This window comes from Rhamphochromis sp. 'chilingali' (genome assembly GCF_963969265.1).
Source record: "Rhamphochromis sp. 'chilingali' genome assembly, chromosome: 6".
NCBI lineage: Eukaryota > Metazoa > Chordata > Actinopteri > Cichliformes > Cichlidae > Rhamphochromis > Rhamphochromis sp. 'chilingali'.
The window spans coordinates 9395569-9414699 of NC_137933.1; the positions used below are offsets into that span (position 1 = coordinate 9395569).

Genomic DNA, 19131 nt, shown 5'->3' on the forward strand with positions numbered 1-19131 from the left:
GACTGTGATTATAATAATTTAGAGTATATATCATGTCTGAGGGTGGATTCCAAAAAGATTAATACCCTCTAATTACAAGTAGTGAAAGTAATGAAACCATCACCTGGCTTTATAGTTCATTCAGCTCCATAGAGTACTGCAGGCTCTTTCAGTTTATTGTTTATATTGTTATTTACTGCTTTGGTTTACCTAGTTCCAGTTCCAGCATAATTACCCACTCAAACCTAAGGCAAAACAGCAACATAAGCAACTAGCTAGTGAGTAAAGAGGAGCGTTAACTGAAATTAGAAGAAAACTGCTCTGAAAATAAGACAAAATGTTAAATACAACCATTTCATATTAATGATGATTTGGTTTAGTATTTGAGGGATGTGGTAGTGACGGGATGTCAAACTCAGTTTACATACAACGGGCTACATGCAACGCACTTTGGTCTATGAGCAGGCCGGATCAGTAAAAATCCAATTTCTGTCAATGTGAAGAAGTTTATCTGCACATTTAATCCCTGCAATAGATCAGTGGGAGAAACCAAGTGCAATTTCAACAGAATGTGGCGTCTCAGTTTTACTACATAAGAAAGAAACTGTGTTTTATTTAATGAGCATGACTCTTTGGGCTTAAATTATATTAAAAAAACACCCCTGTGTTAAGATAAGATAAGATAAGATAACCTTTATTAGTCCCACACGTGGGAAATTTGTTTTGTCACAGCAGGAAGTGGACAGTGCAAAAGTTATGACGCAAAAATTAGAATACAATAAGAATAAATACAGTACACAACTGTACAGAATAGAATAAAATAATATACTATATACAGTAGAATAAAATAGAATAAAAATATACAATAAGATAAAAATAGAATACGAATGCTATATACAACTGAGTAAAGATACAACGATGCCAGAAAAGATTATTGCACTTAGTGTTATTGCACATGTGTGGATGTGTGTGTTTGTTCAGTTAAAGTCTTTGTTGTGGAGTCTGACAGCAGTGGGGAGGAAAGACCTGCGAAATCTCTCCGTCCCACACCGTGGGTGCCGCAGTCTCCCACTGAAGGAGCTGCTCAGTGCTGTCACAGTCTGCTGCATGGGGTGGGAGACGTTATCAGCCATATTACCTTGGGTGATAGAAATAATGGCATGTTTACAGGTTCATTACCTTCTGTTGGCTTCTCCCTCACTTGCAAGAGATCATCACAGCTAATCAGTGTGTATATTCTAATCTGGACGATTCTTACTCGGTTGCCCTTCCTGAACACTCCCAGGGATTCACGTCTCCTCCTGGTCTCAAACTGGCTATCTTTTGCATGGACACAGAATGGAATAGAGCCCTGTGTTTACAGCTTCAGTGAGGCCCACAAATGAAGATTGTCACTCGTCATTTTTTGTTCAGACAATAAACTAACCTTGCTATAGGAGGCCAGTATTGTCAGGTGATGTAATGAATCTGTGATTAATTGTCAGTATAAGAGGTAGTCAGTGTTACACTATTATATCTCCACCACAGAGGTTATGATTTTGGTAACATTTGCAAGCATGTGTGTCATTCTGTCCGTAAACACGACAGTCTGTAGAATGAATTCTGATAAAAACTTTGTAATGGTGTATGGACTCGTGTTAACGATCCATTAAAGTTTGGCTTACATCCACAAACGTCTTCAAGGTGTGATATTATTCTGTTATTATATGTTACCTTATATATGTAATCAAAGTAGTTGAATTAGAATACTGCTGTAGATCATATTATACCCTTTAAAATAGAGTGTGTGATCTGTATGTAGTTTAGTTCTCATTATACTTTTGAGTTAACAGAACATATTCACATATTAGTTCATTAGATAAATGTGCATCACTCTGTATCCTTGATCTGCTGTGAATGTGTTACACTGTTTTCTTGACATGCTTAATTGTTGAATCATGAAGAGAAGGTTGTAAGCAGGAGACTCTGTGTCTAAAGACAGGGGAGATAGACAGACCACATTCCACACCCCCACCTTACAGAAAGCAGAGAAACAACTGCCGAGGTCATAACTTAGGCGCTGTAACAGAGAAAAAATGTGATGTTTTGGCTTTTACGACTAGCTGGGGGCCACAAGAGACTATAAAAAGCTGAGCAACCCGTCACCATTTTGAGACATGTGCCTGACCCTCTGGTAGCATCTCTCCCGTCCGGACGTTGTAATGCTCTGACTGTTGAATTGTATGGAAATAAATGATTGTTGATTGAGCATTTATACACCGAGTATTGTCCCTCCTTCAGCCCAAAGATTCAAAGAACTGCGTGTTTTCAACAACTTGGTGCCGTGTGACCCGGATCCTTGGTGTGCTGAGGAGGTGTAGATTTGGCCTTTGGTGAGATCGTGGGGCAAAGTGAACAGAAGGCCGGCCTAAAACAGAAAGGTAAGCACAGCCTGTTGTATTATAAATACCAAATGTGCATATTGGGCTTTCCAAATTAATCTGTTCGCTGAGTCACATGTATTTTCACAGTAAATTTGTCGGTGTCTGGTTTTTGGCGCAAGATACTAACAACATAAGTTGAGGCTGAATTCCAGGGTGTTAAATAAACTGCTTCTACCGAGATACTAATAACATACTACGTTGGTCTAGATTGCAGTAATCTGCCTCTACCGAGATACTAATAACATACTACGTTGGACTAGAGTGCAGCCACTTTACCTTCCACATTTAATTTTGTCTAATACTGGCTTCTGTAGCAATAATACGTTAGAATTTATTCTGAAGACGCGGCCATAAGTTCAGTACATTGAAGTCGAGGTTTGTTTATTTTGTTTATGGTGTCAGTGACGTCCTGGCTTTTGCCGGCTATGAAATAGAAGTTGATTTAAGGACAAGCAGATACTGGCTTCACGGTGCAGTTGGACGCTGGCAACGCGAGAGCGAAACACGTCCGTAGGTTTGGTTTATGATACGGCGTGTTCCGGTGGTGCGGCCGTGAAGTGCAGTAGTGGTTGGTGCTAATTTTAGTACATTTGAGAGAGGTTTTGACGGTGGTTTGTGGCGTCAGTCGAGTATAAAGGGCTGCGGCCATAATACAAAGTAAAAATTTAAGTACAGAGCAACACCTGGTTTATGATGTCAGGTATAACTTCGGGGATGCAAGCATCACTTTTATGATGCGACTTTGCTATGGCGTTATTTTTGTGCCACTATTCTGAGCGCACGTAAAAAAAAAATTGAGCGCACGTAAAAAAAAATTGCAGGTGCAAGTGTTGCATTTTGAGGAGAAATTTATTTTGAGCTTACAAAAGCTGAATTTGAGTGAACAAAATTCATTGCTGCGTGCAAAAAGCGTATTTCAGTGTTTGCGCTTATCCATATACACACACAATAGCACCCCCTCTCGCTCAGTTTTTTCATTTGCGCTTGCTCGCAATGTGTTGCTTGCGCTCACAACATTCTCTGCTTCGTACGCTCAACTCTCTGTACACCGTTATAAGTGTGCCACAAAACCAACCAATCACAGACTTGGTTTCAAAAATTCTGATTGGCTCTTACGGTCTCCAATCAGCTCGCTAGCTACTGCTGTCCGGACACCGGAAACACTGTCCACTCAGCCTCGCTTCTTGCAGATAGAGGGATTTTTGATTTACTCTGCAGCTAAAGAAGAGATGGCAGAATCAAACAATGGCTCCAATAATACTACACCACAGTATCAGGTGAGTTTAATTTTTTTGTGTGAATTTAGTAATTTGCTGTCCTTTCTGTTTAATATGCTGTGAAATTGTAGTTACAGATGCAGCTGTAGAGTTTAAGCTAGCCTTATGGGTAATTACCAGCGTAGTTGTCTTACTGAGGCAGTGTATCCTAATCATGTTTTTTAGGGTAATGGTGCAGTTGAGTCAGCAGTAAGAAATCTGGTGTCTTTGCTGCTTAACAACATATCCACAAATCCTTCAGGGAGGCCAACAGAGAGTGGGCAGCCGGAGCCTAGAAATCTGACTATCCAGCAAGAGATGACAAGGTTTTTGCTTTTTTTGTGTGTTTTTTTTATTTTAACTTTTTGCAATCTTTTCTGTTAAAGTTATTTGGTTTGTGGATTTATCAACATTGATTTTTAAATTAAAATGTGCTATTAAGGACTGATGTCATATTTAATAACTTTATTAAACAATAACCCTTATGTTATGCAACACTGCATTTTTTAAACTCATGCATTTTCATCCCACAGATCATTTCCAGGATATTTCAAATCACACTTGAGCCGTGGTAAAAAGAGATGTTTAACATCTACTAAGCAGCTTGTTAAGGCAGGCAGTAAGACCACAGGCCTCAGTTTTTATTTGCTGTCAAAAAACACATCCTACACACCTTTGCCAGCTGAGGAGCTTGAACTCCTACAAGCTGGCATGGGGAGACAAACAGTGTCTCTTCCAGAAGATGGTGACCATGCAGAGGTAAGTTTGTGTAGTCAGTATTAAAATCAGTCATTGGCAGACGCATTTAGCCTGAATCATATGCCACAGTCCATTTAGTGTTCCATTCTGCTTAACGGTGTTTTTAACTAAGATTTCTAGACTTCTGGAAGAAACCTTTCCAAAAATGGAATATCTTTGTGGAGGATGGCTCTTACATAAGGCAACAGGTTTGTTGTTAATTCAGTTTTTATGTATTTTTTTGGCATTCTTGCGTGCTCATACTGCATTATGATTATGTAGTTGATACTTTTGCTGCTTGATTGTTTATGCTATTTTTCTGTCAATAAAGGTGGCAGTGGTCGACGAAAGCTCACTGTAATTCCACCTGAAACAGAAGGATATTCTGTCAAAACACTGAAAGCTGTGTCAGGAGGTGGCAAATCCACTTTTTACATAGTACCTCTTCAGGAAACATTAGACACATCTCCTCTACCTCCCGACTCACAGCACTTTTCAAAGATGCCAAAGAAGATATGTTACCAGTGTAATGAAGTTATGCCTCTGCAGATGCTTGCAGTACACATCAATACGTGCAAAGGAAAATTCTCTCCTGATGAGACTGATGATGAGGTGAGACAATTTTGATGAAATCAAAATGAGCAATTTTGATTAAATAATATAGTATCACAATTACTGTTTTTTGATTCAGCAGGAATCGGAGTTATGCATTGTGAAAAGCAAATGCAAGGTAAACCTAGCACATTACTAAAAACCATAGTAACTACAATGAATTTTGTATCGGTAATGATCTTTTTCCCACTATGCCTAACATGTACCCATTTTTGGAATTGTAGGTTATTTGTCCAATATGCACTAAGGATTTTCCTGAAGATGAGATCACAGTCCATGCGAGTCTGTGTGGGGATAGGTAATCTTTTTTCAGCCGTTTATGAAAAAATGTTAATCAGTAACAGTCCACGCAAACATATGTATTTTTATTTTATTTTTTTTTTAACTTTGTTTTGTCATCAGCTTTCAATGCATGGTGCCTGAAGAAAATGACCAAACTACAGGGACACCAGCTCAAACTTCAGTATGCACAACAGACAGGTACTTTTTGCTCTATTATAATTCATATACACACTATTATGCAGAACCATTTGTTAAAATTATGTGTAAGATCTTTTACACAATACCTGGGGTTTAATTTCATATAAAACATTTTATGATCACACTACTTTAAATTATTGTTAAAGGTTGTTGCACAGAACATGCTGCAATAATTTCTAATCACGTTTAATGTGGTAGCCTCTTTTAATCTAAAGATGATTATTTTTCTTTGAGAGCTTAGGATGTTTTCTACCCTGTTTTTGTTAAGCGTGGAAGATGTATTGCGTTGCCTTGAACAACAAGTCGACACCACAACAGAATTTAAGTTGTGTGTGGACAGAGAAGACCTTCCAGACAGAGGCATTCTCCAGTGGCAGAGAAAAAAAGCTGCATCTCCCACCAGTGTTCTTAGGGTGGTTTTCATTGGAGAGGCAGGCGTGGATACAGGAGCACTTAGGAAAGAGTTTTTGAGTGGTGAGTTGCCTATTACCTGTTTTGTCCTAGTGTCAATAAATAATGGATAACTTAAAAATGCGGATATTTTTTGTATGAAAGACATGATTTCAGGTATTGAAAGCAGATTCTTTGAAGGACTTGAGAACAAGGGCAAAAACCCCAAGTATTCTCTGACCGATCTTGATAATGAAAACTTCAGGTTGGTTACATACGAGCTTTGTGTATTACATTTAATACGCATCCGATATTTTTGTAAATGTTACCTGAAAATGAATTATAATCATTTGTCTACACAGAACTGTTGGTGAAATAATTGCAGTCAGCCTCGCCCAAGGAGGCCCATCTCCTGCCTTTTTCAAAGAATGGTGCTACAATTTCCTCTGCTCAGGAGAGGTTGATTTCAGCTGTCTGTCTAAGGAGGATGTTGCAGATGTGGAATCTTCCCTGCTCATCCGCAAAGTGAGCACCTGGTTTAGCTCTGGCACATGATATATTATGAGTATGGTGTTTTTAAACACTTTTAACCTTCTGTATTTCCTCTTTCACATTATACATTTCCAGGTTGAAGATGCAGCAGACATACAGTCTCTGATGATGTGGGCTGATGAAATTGTCAGCTGTGGATACACAAACCAGATAAAGATGGATAGTAAGGAAAGCATGATCCGGTAAGGGAGAAAAAATCAGAGAGATCATTAACCCCCCCCCCCCCCCCCCCCCCCAACTAGTTTTTCTTTTTGTTTTTTTATTTTTATTTTTAAGTGCTATTGTCTTACACTCTACAACAAGACTGATTCCAATGCTACAGCAGCTCCGAAAGGGCATGGAACTGTATGGTCTTGTGAACCTGATGGCTGTAAATCCTGAAGCTTGCCACAGTTTGTTTGTTCCTGGGAAAATCCTCAAAGTAAGTATTAACATAGCAGCTTCAGTCTGATCCAAAGACAGTCCACTTATCTGTACTGTAGTTATCCTGTATTTATTTATTAGTTTTGAATGAACAATATATCTATAATATAATCTACTTTATTTCCTTATTTACAGCCAGACGCTGATTTCATTATGATGAGCTGCCAACCACATTTCAGTGAAAAAGGAACATCTAGGGAGAGAACTGAGAGGAAGATCATAAATTTTTTGCAAGATTTCTTGCAGGAGATTGAAGTATCAGGTACTATATAGTATTAGCTGTATATACCTATAGTATTGTATATATACCGTATGCATCTGTTAAATATTTTTGCTTTAACATGCAGGGCACTAGAAAGTATTCTTAGTTGTTAATTTAAAACATTGTAATCCAGATTGCTTTTTATTTAGAAAAGACTTCAGAAACATTTTCAAACATCACAGATGGAAACACAGGCGGTGCAGGTGGTGAAAAATCAGAGTCTCTTGCTGTCCACCATGTGCTCCAGTGGATGACCGGCCAGTCCCATGTTCCCATCCTTCCTGATGAAAAGAGACATTTCAAAATAACATGCAAGTTTGACCATGAATGTAAGGAGCGGCTGGGAGATCACTCCATTTGTTACCCAGTTGTGAGTGCATGCACTTGTACTGTGACTTTTCCAGTGCAGCATCTGGACACTTACACAGTGTTTAAAACCATAATGAGTGCAGCAGTTAAATATGGTGGTGGATTCCACAGAGTTTAACACATTGTTGTCTTGTAATTTGGAAACTAAATGAGTAAAAATGTTTGTAAACATTAGCTGTTAAGATGTTCGTAGCCGTTTCATGAAAATGACAAGACTTCAAAACTTTGTGTAGGGTCCTACGTTGATAGATAATAAGCAAGTGCTTTGTTTGCTTGTCTACTTGTAATCTGAATGTTTTAGCAAAGAAATCCAGTATTTGAGAACTTAAAAGAACGTTGACTTTCACGTCCATGTTAAGTGTCACTGTTGGTTTGACACCTGTAGCAAGAATTGTATGTACAGGTCACGACCGTGTGACTCAGAATGTTCCAAGGGATTAATAGTTCTCTGAAGCCCCTCCAGGGTTTCCTCATCCAGTGGGCATTCAACTTCAGGAACCACAACTGTGCTGTTAGATTCTTCTTGCAGTACAGCACTCTCCCAGTCAATGCCTGGATCCCGAAGCTCCTTCAAATCCACAAACATATATAATGGTCATTATTCCAGAATAGGCACTTTTGGGAGGAATGTTATTTTGTGTAAGCGTTTTTTCCATTAAAATACAACAATTTAAAAAGAATGCCTTTGTTTTCATGTTCTTCTTACTGTAATTTAGATTAGTGGTAATTGATAAGCAAGAATGTATAAAATCACCAGAAGCATCTCCCAGATGTGCTGCAAGTGTTTTAATTTGTTAATTTCAGAAGAGCAGAGTTAACTGCTAACTAAAATTTTGAAATTCAACATTTAAATTAAAAAAAAAAAAAAAAATCAGATTATGAGCTGGTACCTCAAGTCTCTCGCCCTCGTCCAGCTCTTGTAGATGTCCCATACACCAGAGCTGTTCAGGAGTGAGACCACCTTCTGTCCTGAGGGGATGATTATTCCATCCTCCAACAAAGGTGACAAGATCTGCTCGGAGTCGAGGGACAAAGATGTAGTGGACACCAAAAAGATGAATGACATCTGAAATGTCAAGCAGGCCATCCTCCTCGAGTGAGTGAAGAATATCATGGTACTTGCTAGTGACTGCAATCCAGACATCACGCCAAAGTCGTTCTACTCTGTAAATACATTTGAATTTGGATTTCAGGTATTTCATGCTTCAAATCAATATCAGAACTGCTACAACAATCTACCCATGCAGTCAATAATAATATAAAAAACATCAAAAGACTAACCTCTGATTGTGGACACTCTTTCCAGATATGAAACTCGCTCTCCCTGTTCCTCTTGTGGCAAACATGAAATGTGCAATGTCCAGGTTTTCTACTCCTTGATCTGCCCTAACCCTATGATAAAAATACATTTTTAAGGAATTTTTAAAGTTTTCTTTAATGATACTTGTTGCTAGCATATAAATTAAATCAGGGCATAAAACCTTGATGGCAAGCCGTGAAGCTGGGCTGATCTCAGGAAAAATGAGAATGCAGTTTTTGCCCTGTTGTTAGTTGCTGCATCCAAGTACAGGACCTGCAGTAAAAACAAATGGAAAATTAAAGATCTGGTTTCAGATCATGTATAGTTTTTCAGTTAATAATGCAGTTTCATAATAAGTGTTCAAGGAATATTGTACGGTTCTATGTTCATAACCATAATTCAAAGCTTGAGTAGTCTATACATCAATATTGGTAGTACTTATCAAAAAATGAAAATGGCCTTTTAGTTTAACCTTTTTTGGTAAAGAACTGATTAGAAATTTAAAAAGATAATAATTGCAAATCGTCCACTATGTTGGCTTGCTGAATAATTGATGTTCATAAAAAAACAACCTAATAAAGCTCTCATTTCAAAACTACCAAATATTCTACATAACAGTTACACTTTTACCTTCCTTGAGTAGCCATCCACTCCACCAAAGATCACAACATTGTACCTGTTTCAGAGGGAAAACAATCTCACTAAGGCTTGATTTGCAGAACATGTAAGACATTGAAAATAAATTTTTCAGTATGCACACTTGCCACTGACTTAAACTGGACACTTGTTGATAGGTTTGTAGCTTGAACCCATCCGCTGGAACGTTGAAGGCAATATAATTACACTGCAAAGCAAGACACAAGTAGGCAAGCTTCTTCATGTTTCTCGTGCACGGGAGAGAACCGGACAGGCACCGTTCCTTCGTTTGACCCCAGTTGCTCTCGTCCGTTCTCCCGTACCACTGTTCTTTTATTGAGGTTACATGAATATGCATAAGTTCATTAACATATGACGTCTACATACACACAAAGAGTACCTTGCCTGTGTGTGTGTGTGTGTGTGTGTGTGTGTGTGTGTGTGTGTGTGTGTGTGTGTGTGTGTGTGGACTGCTGATCAAAGGGTCAAACATCCTTGGTCAGGAAGAGGGTAGCCTCCCCCTCCCCCTAGATGGTTCATCCTAGATAACACGGTGAGGAAGTCCTGCAGTTCATCTAAACAAAGAGCACTTAGACTAGAACAGACGCAACTACGTTAATCCTACCATAAAACAATAAGACACGGTATGACCTCTCATGCTCCCAAAGTGCTCTCTAATACACACAAAGTTTGCACACTATCAAGGATCAAAACCTCTACCAATCTACAACTAATTACAAAACTCTAAGCATATATAAGTAAATATTTCTAAGCATAAATGACAATCAACAATACAAATCTAACACTTGTCAGGTGTGCTGAAAATAATACCAACATTTTTATATGTTTATAAGTTCAATGAGACTAAATATTTTAGTTCTCTTGTCATGATTTTTTTTTAAGTTTTCTGGAGCACTTAACATATTATGTGTTGATAGGCTTGTTATCATGGAAAATATCGATATACAAAGTGTAAATAATTGCTCAAGAAAATTTACAATTAACAATATTGCTGGTTTTGTTACACATCCTGTATTCCTTTTACTTAATATTACTCTATCAAGTGCTTTTTAAAATATTATAAATACACTGAAAGACCTATCAGATAAGGTTGATTAAAGCAGATTTAAAGTATAACGTGCATCTTTCTGCCCAACTTGTGTTAGAGCTATATAAGTGGGTATTTTACCTTATTAGCTTGTGATTTGTGTCTATGTGGACCAGGGAGAGAGGGCCTCGCACCGAGTAGCTTCTTCGCACAACACAGCCTAGTTCTGTGATCCGTTTGAAGATCCCTACAGCATCAACTCGATGCATGGAGGCCATCATTCTCCACCACTGAACACGGAGACCCATAGAAACCAAATGTCCTTGAACCATTCGATAGCCAGCATTTGGCATCTGATTTTTGATAGCCGATATGATGTTGTCCAGCTCTTGGTCATTCATTGTGCTGTATGTTCCTCTCACAGACAAGTCAAATTCTTGCATCCTCCTGTAGATTGTTCTTCTTGAAACACCAAGACATTTAGCAATGCAGCTGACTGGCAGCTGAATGTCCAACAAATTCTTGAGTCTTTCTCTCTCTAGTACGATTTTGGGGTGGCCAGGTCCCAGACCAACTTCTGTTTCCAGTTCAATAATGGCCACAGAGCTGATGTTAATTTCACACTGAACCAGATGATGAACGTTTTGTAGAGCCTCTGTAATCTCTGACAGACCGCCTATTTGCTGAGAGAAAGATTCAAACAGAACAAGCTCATGACGAGTCAAGAACTCCAAATAATCCAGATTTAGTGGTTGTTGGTTTAAAGCAGCTTCCAGTTTAGAGAGAAGTCTATGCATCATTTGCTGTCTCAGTATGTCCTGTTAAAAGCAGCAAGGAACATGGACAAGTACAATGAAATGATGTATCTCAGACAAAAATAAACAACCCATAAAACAAACTACATGAGGTACATCATTTTTCAAGTTTGCATAGTTTGCAAATTAGCTAACGTCAGTTATCAAGCGAATAATAATTAACAAAATGATTTTATATTACTTACATGTGGCCGGGACATGCTCTTTTCGTGCTGCTATTCAGTATTCGACGACATAAAAGAGAGCTACTCAAGTATAATTTGGAAAAATTAGTCAGTTGGCATGGTTGTATGATGCAACTACATTCTACTACACCAACAATAGTCTTAAAAAATAATATATTTTAAAATAAAATGATTAAAGATATTATCCGCAAATTGGGGTTTAAGAGATTTTAGCTGGATTTAGCTACATTTCGGACAGTGTTTCCGGAAAGCAGTAGCTAGCGAGCTGATTGGAGACCGTAAGAGCCAATCAGAATTTTTGAAACCAAGTCTGTGATTGGTTGGTTTTGTGGCACACTTATAACGGTGTACAGAGAGTTGAGCGTACGAAGCAGAGAATGTTGTGAGCGCAAGCAACACATTGCGAGCAAGCGCAAATGAAAAAACTGAGCGAGAGGGGGTGCTATTGTGTGTGTATATGGATAAGCGCAAACACTGAAATACGTTTTTTGCACGCAGCAATGAATTTTGTTCACTCAAATTCAGCTTTTGTAAGCTCAAAATAAATTTCTCCTCAAAATGCAACACTTGCACCTGCAATTTTTTTTTACGTGCGCTCAATTTTTTTTTACGTCCGCTCAGAATAGTGGCACAAAAATAACGCCATACTTTGCCCCGTGGTGGCGGTCATAATCGCAGAGAAAAGGGTATTTTGGTCTATGGTGCAGTGTGCTTTAAGAAGATCTAATAGTTGAGCTCAGAGGTTTCTGTGTAAAATTCCCGCTGAGGAAAAGTGTTGTGTGTGAGTGTCAAAGCGCGCTCTGGGTGAGAGAGTGTGTGTGAAGCTGCGAGGCGCGCTCTGGGTGCTGTCTTGTGGGTGAAGCGCGCACTGAGTGAGAGTGTGAGTGAGGCGCGCTCTGAGTGTGTTTTTGTGTGGAGTGTGAAGCGTGAACACAGTGACAGTGACGGTTAATGTGTTTGAATAGGAGGACATTAGAGCAAATACACATTTTAGGATCAAAGGTTGATGCCTAGTGTACCTGTGGAACTTTGCCTATGGAGTAGCGACCCTCCTGTCCGTGGACGCGTGGCCAGGACCGGCGTTGTCCGGGTGCTGAGGTGGTGACTTGGGGAGGTGAGGGCCCCCGCATAGCCACGGAAATAACACTGGAACGGCCGTGTAATCACGGGTTCACATTTATTTCCGGACTAGAACAAGACACATTTTGCGAACAAACGTTGAGTCTAGATTAGTAAAGAAATATAAAAAGGTTGAATTCCTCGTTTCAGCGGTTGAAATTGTTGTGTGCCTGTCCCCTGACGAGTGTGAAATTAAAATAAAGAGGGAATTTGGAGCCACATAGAGATAGACGGGCATAATTGGGTGTATTACTCTGTGGTGTAATAAAAATAAAAAGGAGAGATAGTAAGAGGTGTGCAGTGGAGAATTATGGAGGAGTAGAGAGAGGAATGTGTTGGGAGACTGGCGTACAGTTTACGCTGTCAAGGTAGGCGGGTTGCCTGCTTATCTGTTTAACAGTGATGAAAATGAAATTAAAATAAATCTCTTAGTGTGTTAATACAGGAAGCTGTGGACCTGGACCAACTGCCCCCACAAGCACAGCGACCGAAGCAAAATTATAGGTAATGGGAACCACACCCAGCACGAATCAGCAGCTGTGAAAAAGACAGCAGCGAGGAGAGAATTAGAGGAGAAATTAAGAGAAGTTTTAACACATAAAATTGGGGCCAACGGACTTGTGGAGGTTGGGAAGGCGTCCGGAGCATCACAACAAAAAGGTGAAACAAAAACACACACAAGCAGAGAAATCTGAGAGAGAGGCTCCTTTTAAGGTAACGCCTAGTTTGAGAAAAGATAAAACTAACCTGCTTTTATACAAATGCACATACACGCAATGAAGAAACAGCTTACACTCATGAACACGTGAAGATTTTCCAGCAAGGTTAAAGAAAAATTAACATACTTAAATGATGAAGTCTATACATTACTGACAAAGAAACCCTCTGGGTTGCAGGACAACAATTTAACTAAAAAAAAAAAAAAAAAAAGGAACACTGGTCTAACCAACCAGGCAAGACACAACAAATTTAGTGGTTAAAAGATTCAAATTGTGACATGTTTTCTGTTGATTGATTAATAAAAGTGATTACTGAATGAAAGAAAGTTCCTTTTTTGGGCTTTTAAACATGATCTTAAGAATTTTAACATATACCGGTGTTGTCCTGTCAACTTGGTGGGTTAGGAGTTGATTATATCGGGAGACAAAAAACAAAAAAAGGGGGAGAGAAGGCTGACACAGGGCCTGGCCCCATTGTCTCCCCTCTGAATAACACAGCCAACACAACAACATTTTCCTGTTCGTTTGTTTTTGTTTTTTGTTTGTTTTTGTTTTGTTTTGTTTTTGTTTTTTCTATACATATTTAATTACAGGCTGCTTTGCCGGCCCTGAAAGCCGAGGCTGACTGGACTCCTGCTCTCCCCCATACGTGACACTGACCAAATGCTGCAACAGCTGGACCCACAACAACGACCTGAGAATGTCAACAGACCTGCAGGAATGTGATCTCATGCAGCCGAGACGGAGAGCACTAAACCTAAGGCCCGTTTCTCTACACGGGGGAAAATTCCCAGACTGCGTCAGCTGACAGAGCTGTGACGAGACGCCCGCCAAGCCCGAATGAAAAGTAAGGCCGAGCAAAAGAATGCTGACCTTGATAACTTTGCATTCACACTGTGCAGGACAGTGATGGACCAACACGGATGATCGGGTGGCGAAAAAGGGCGTGACCGAGACAAGAGGAGTAACTGAGGACAGAAGGCACCTCAGAATGGACAAAAACACAGAAGAAGATGCAGGTGTCACCTGCGGTGAACATCGACACTGGAGAAAGGACTGCCCCAATTGGGGTCAGAACCAGGATGGACTGAATTTTGAGCAGCAGCAGCAGCAATGGTCGCAAACAAACTGAAAAAGGAGGGGGGCAGGACCCCAGGACATGCTTCAGGCCGTGGTTTACCCAGAACACCAGAACAGGAAAGTGATGAACACAAACACCCACACAAACACACACATCTACATGCACTGACTCAGAATGAAGAGAAACGCATACACACACACACACCCACACACACACACACGGGAATGTTGATTCACTGAGAAGTGATGCACACACATACACATGCACACGCTTGTGCAATGAAGAGTGATCCACACGCACACACACATACACGCTGATGCAATGAAGAATGCTTTGCTTATGCTGATATGCAAAATGCTGCACACAAACATCCCAATGCATAATTTTTATGAGGAGCCATTGATTACTTAGAATGTGTTATATGTCACCTAGAAGGCATTTATGTAGATTTTAGGAATAAGCTCTAAAACGGTTTGGTTATGAAAACAATGTCTGTGCGTGATGTCTGTTTATGGCTCAAGGCCTTGACTGAATTCTTTGCTGTGCTTCACACAGCCCTGATGAGGAACAGTGGCACAGAGTGAAAATGATGAATTAATAGTGTAAGGTTAGGTTGGAGTACGGCATTTTCTGTGATTGAGTTTTAATTCAAGGAGGAACAAAAGGTGTTACGGCACCTGAGGTTCTCATTCCCACACAATATTGTCCCGGCAGGAAGCAAAATGTTCCTGTGAATTTCTGGTTGATTGTTTAGTTTTGTTTAGCGCTAGCTTGATTTTATCAGTGAGCTTTGGCTTGTGTTCTTTCTCGTAAGCGAGAGAGGGATAGTTTTATGCTTGGACATGTCTGCAACGGGCCCTAGTTTGTGTTATTTTAGTAGTATTTTGTTGGTTATGTCTGTTTTCGTTTTTGTTACAGTGCACTGGAGAAAAAACATCTGAGAGGTGTGATCCACCGGTGGTGATATGGTGATATGTTGATATTTTGTGAGTTCATGATTTAACAATCAGCTCTTTAAACCAGGCCTGAAAGATTGAAATTTAAAGCGCTATGAAATATTCTTACAAAAACAGTTGCAAAGTGTGCTTCTCCATGATTGTAATTGGCTTGGGAGAAATTCACTTATAGGGAACACTGAGAAGTTCTGAGTCTAAAAGGATTGCACCGAGTCAATCCGGCCCAAAAAACAACAAGGAATTGTTTTCCTTTAAAATGATGACGTCATCTTGCTGGTGATGGACGCTCGAATAGGTTGCGCGGGAGACTCCATTATCAGCAACATCTGGTATGAATGTGTATGGAGGTATGCATGTGAATGGACTGTGATGGACTGACGACTAAAAGTTTTGACTGACTTGATACTGAGACAATGACTGCACCCACTTTAGGATTAGTAAATGCCAATAAACAATTCACCCAGCCGACAAGAGAAGGGTGGATGCTTCGCTTTGTTTTGTTTTGTTTTTTCAGGAGCAGGAGGATAAGAGAGACTGGAGGAGGAGACTCTAGCTTCACATAAGTATGAACTGCAGACTGAACACTGTGGTTGCTGATTTTGAGTTACTGACGTTTGCATCAAGAAAACTGTGCTATATTAACTGTGTTTTGATTAAGGTATCATGTTATATTATTGGGAATGCCAAATGCTACAGTGGAGAAGACTTTGGATATCACTCATGACTGGAATATGTTACTATTAACCACAGCAGGCCACTGTAAAGAAGTCAATTAAATTTTATAGAGGAAAATCGCCAAAATTGAACAATACCTATGAATGACTGGCCACATTCAGAATAGAGATATGCAAGAATAAACATTGGTCCACATGATTTAGGTTCTCACTTGAAATAGTAAGTTATTAAATGTAGAATATAATCGACAGGGACATTTGATAGGATGTGGTACTGAAAAAGAACAAGAGCAAAGTAAATAAAGAAAATATTGTGTTTAGTTTGGATAAATTCAAATTAAAATGTACCATTACACTCAGAGGATCAATATGGAATAAAACATATGCAAAATTTGTAGGAAGTACATGACTGATAACTGTTCTGTCCTGAGCGTTTGTTTCCAGAGCACCCACTTGACCACACCAACAGTTTCTCGCCACCGAGGAGGGGTACTTGCAAAAAGAATAAAATAAAAATCTGAGTTTAACAAAACATTTTAAATGTAAATATCAGGCTTACCTTTCTTTTTCCATGAAATGTGCTTGTGGGCACGCCAGCCATTTTGAAAAGGTGGGCAAAACAATTGGCAAGGCCACACCCCCACACATGTGATATAATTTTAAAGGTACTGTTGCCCTCTCTAAGAAACATCAGGACTTAGAGGAGTGGCAAGTAGAGTATGCGAGCTACAAGCAAAAACTAAAATGTGTACTACAGTGTGCAAAAATGAAATACTGGGTCATCAGGGGGTCATGAGGGACATTTATAAAACTAAAAGTCCCACTAACCTTAAAGTGCACTTGAAAAGCCCACACAAGAAGGTTAACCTAGCTTACCTAGAAGACCTCATCAGGGGGAGCACACTCCCCCTCCTTGAAGAGCTCACCCACTCAACCCGCATCCCCAGAAAACAGCTAACCCCAGATAAGGCAGCGTGATGGATCCCGAGACAACAGGACTGGGACATCTAAATAAAGGTGTGAAACAATCGCCTTCAAAAGGTTATCAATTCACTTGAACCAAAATTAGGACCACACGGTGCGGCAAGAGTTAATAGTTATTAGTCTCAACACCCAAGGATAACCAGAAGAGCATGACTGATATGGTGGGACTGGGATTTTGTTACACTTAATTTTTGCAAAACACAAATAAAACTAAATTGAAACTAAGGATTTTCAGAAAATAAAAACTACACTAAACTAGCAAAGAATTGGTAAAAACTAATAAAAACTGATGAAAATTGCAAAACTATTACAACCCTGGTGCAGAGATTGGCAAATCTGACCAGGAAACGTTATAAAATGGATTGTCAGGAAAGTCAGCGTTAAAGCCACATTTGACAGTCCATACTAGGATGGCATTGGACATCTTCGGGGCAGAAAAGGGTTGGTGTGACCAAGGTGTGGTTTGGCTTGTTGTATGTACATTTCAAAATGTTACAGCTCTGGATGGACCAGTTACCAGGGCATGGAAGGATGACAGACTTTATTACATGAGGAGAAGGGACATTTTCGGGATCGAAGATCCTCAGGGATGACAAGGCTGGAGCAACGGTACTCGAGAGAAGAATTTTTGATACTTTCTGAGATATGATGTCACTAACCTTCTCTTTTAATTGTCTAGCTCCAATGAATTGACACATGGGAGTGTGTCAAAAAGGGGGAGTTGAGTTTGAACATCAAACAATGGTGATATGAAAATTTCTATGACTTTATTTGTGTGTTTAATAATTTAGCTATGGTAAAACTTAAGCTTATAATGTGTTAGACTTAGAAAGGGTTCACTAATTTTTGATTTCTTTTACACACACATAGATTATGATTAGAATTAGAATAAGTCCTGAACATAATATTTTAAACCAAATTTGAATCATTAGAAGAACAATGGATAACAATATTAGATTATCAAGGCTAGCGAGAGAGGTGTTTTGGTTTTCTGTCTCTTGCAGAGAAAGGAACAGACACCAGACGGGGACCCGGAGATGTGAGGACCCTTCACAGCAGGGACAGATGTAGGGACTGCCGAGACAGCAACTGGGGTCAAGTGTCATGACGTTTGGGCTCCTGGAGAAGATGGATCCCACAAACACAGCGATAACCATGAAGGGGTTGGCGAAAACCAGGAACACCAGACCAACGAGGTTCGAGAGGCTCTTGGCAAAAAGGGGGACACGCCGGTGAACCCAAAACACACAGATCCTTGTTTGAAATCGGGGCAGAATAACTGTGCAATGACTAAAGGGTGGTCTAACCCCGGAGGTCGAAGAAAGAAGCTGAGAATCACCCAACTGGAAGACACTGGTAGCTGCAGCAATAAAAATAAAGGTTAAAAGCTCCTTAGACAGAGGTTCTAGTCTAAGTACATTTGAAAGGTATAAGGGGGCATTAAAATGGGAGTGGAAAACTGGAGCACCAAAATAAAGCTGTGGGAAAATGGGGAGTGATGGGAGTGTCATCTGTAACTGCTGTTATGGTTGTAAATCTAACTTTGCTTGCATCTGAACTGCGTGAACACAGAGGTCATCCCCCATATGGTCCACCCGTTAAAGGGGGACAGAGGGCCTCAGGATCAAGAAAACTTGGACCTTGCAACGCTGAAGTGCTTGTTATTAGTGATCTCTTTAATGAGAGATCAAAAGAGGGTATTGTGATATTATTCTGTTATTATATGTTACCTTATATATGTAATCAAAGTAGTTGAATTAGAATACTGCTGTAGATCATATTATACCCTTTAAAATAGAGTGTGTGATCTGTATGTAGTTTAGTTCTCATTATACTTTTGAGTTAACAGAACATATTCACATATTAGTTCATTAGATAAATGTGCATCACTCTGTATCCTTGATCTGCTGGGAATGTGTTACACTGTTTTCTTGACATGCTTAATTGTTGAATCATGAAGAGAAGGTTGTAAGCAGGAGACTCTGTGTCTAAAGACAGGGGAGATAGACAGACCACATTCCACACCCCCACCTTACAGAAAGCAGAGAAACAACTGCCGAGGTCATAACTTAGGCGCTGTAACAGAGAAAAAATGTGATGTTTTGGCTTTTACGACTAGCTGGGGGCCAC

General features: G+C 39.7%; 2 protein-coding genes and 1 long non-coding RNA gene across 8 annotated transcripts; 2 read left to right on the forward strand and 1 right to left on the reverse strand.

Annotated features, from left to right (window-relative positions):
* Positions 1-1669: 1669 nt before the first annotated feature.
* On the forward strand, positions 1670-18496 carry LOC308398979. The gene is made up of 2 exons (XR_013972052.1): positions 1670-2399; positions 14209-18496. It is a non-coding gene; the product is annotated as an uncharacterized lncRNA (long non-coding RNA).
* On the forward strand, positions 3531-7607 carry LOC308398976 (uncharacterized protein). Of its 6 annotated transcripts, none has more exons than XM_080885881.1 (15): positions 3531-3679; positions 3845-3984; positions 4192-4417; positions 4530-4605; positions 4728-5008; positions 5088-5126; positions 5233-5306; positions 5411-5488; positions 5757-5962; positions 6044-6143; positions 6241-6403; positions 6506-6612; positions 6707-6851; positions 6989-7115; positions 7249-7466. In XM_080885881.1, exons 1-15 carry the CDS (start codon positions 3632-3634, stop codon positions 7323-7325), a joined length of 1887 nt encoding a protein of 628 aa, XP_080742007.1. In that variant the 5' UTR covers positions 3531-3631; the 3' UTR covers positions 7326-7466. The 6 variants fall into 6 exon arrangements, with proteins under 6 accessions (XP_080742007.1, XP_080742004.1, XP_080742002.1 ...); XM_080885878.1 differs by having other exon boundaries at positions 3549-3679; positions 6734-6851; positions 7265-7607; XM_080885876.1 differs by having other exon boundaries at positions 3551-3679; positions 7265-7607.
* On the reverse strand, positions 7846-10672 carry LOC308398978 (uncharacterized protein; the record flags this gene model as incomplete). The annotated part of the gene is made up of 7 exons (XM_080885883.1): positions 10610-10672; positions 9549-9628; positions 9415-9460; positions 8966-9057; positions 8766-8876; positions 8375-8648; positions 7846-8052 (listed from the first exon to the last, which is right to left on the reverse strand). The coding sequence occupies exons 5-7, from the start codon at positions 8828-8830 to the stop codon at positions 7846-7848; spliced, it is 546 nt and encodes a 181-aa protein (XP_080742009.1). The 5' UTR covers positions 8831-8876; positions 8966-9057; positions 9415-9460; positions 9549-9628; positions 10610-10672.
* Positions 18497-19131: the final 635 nt, after the last annotated feature.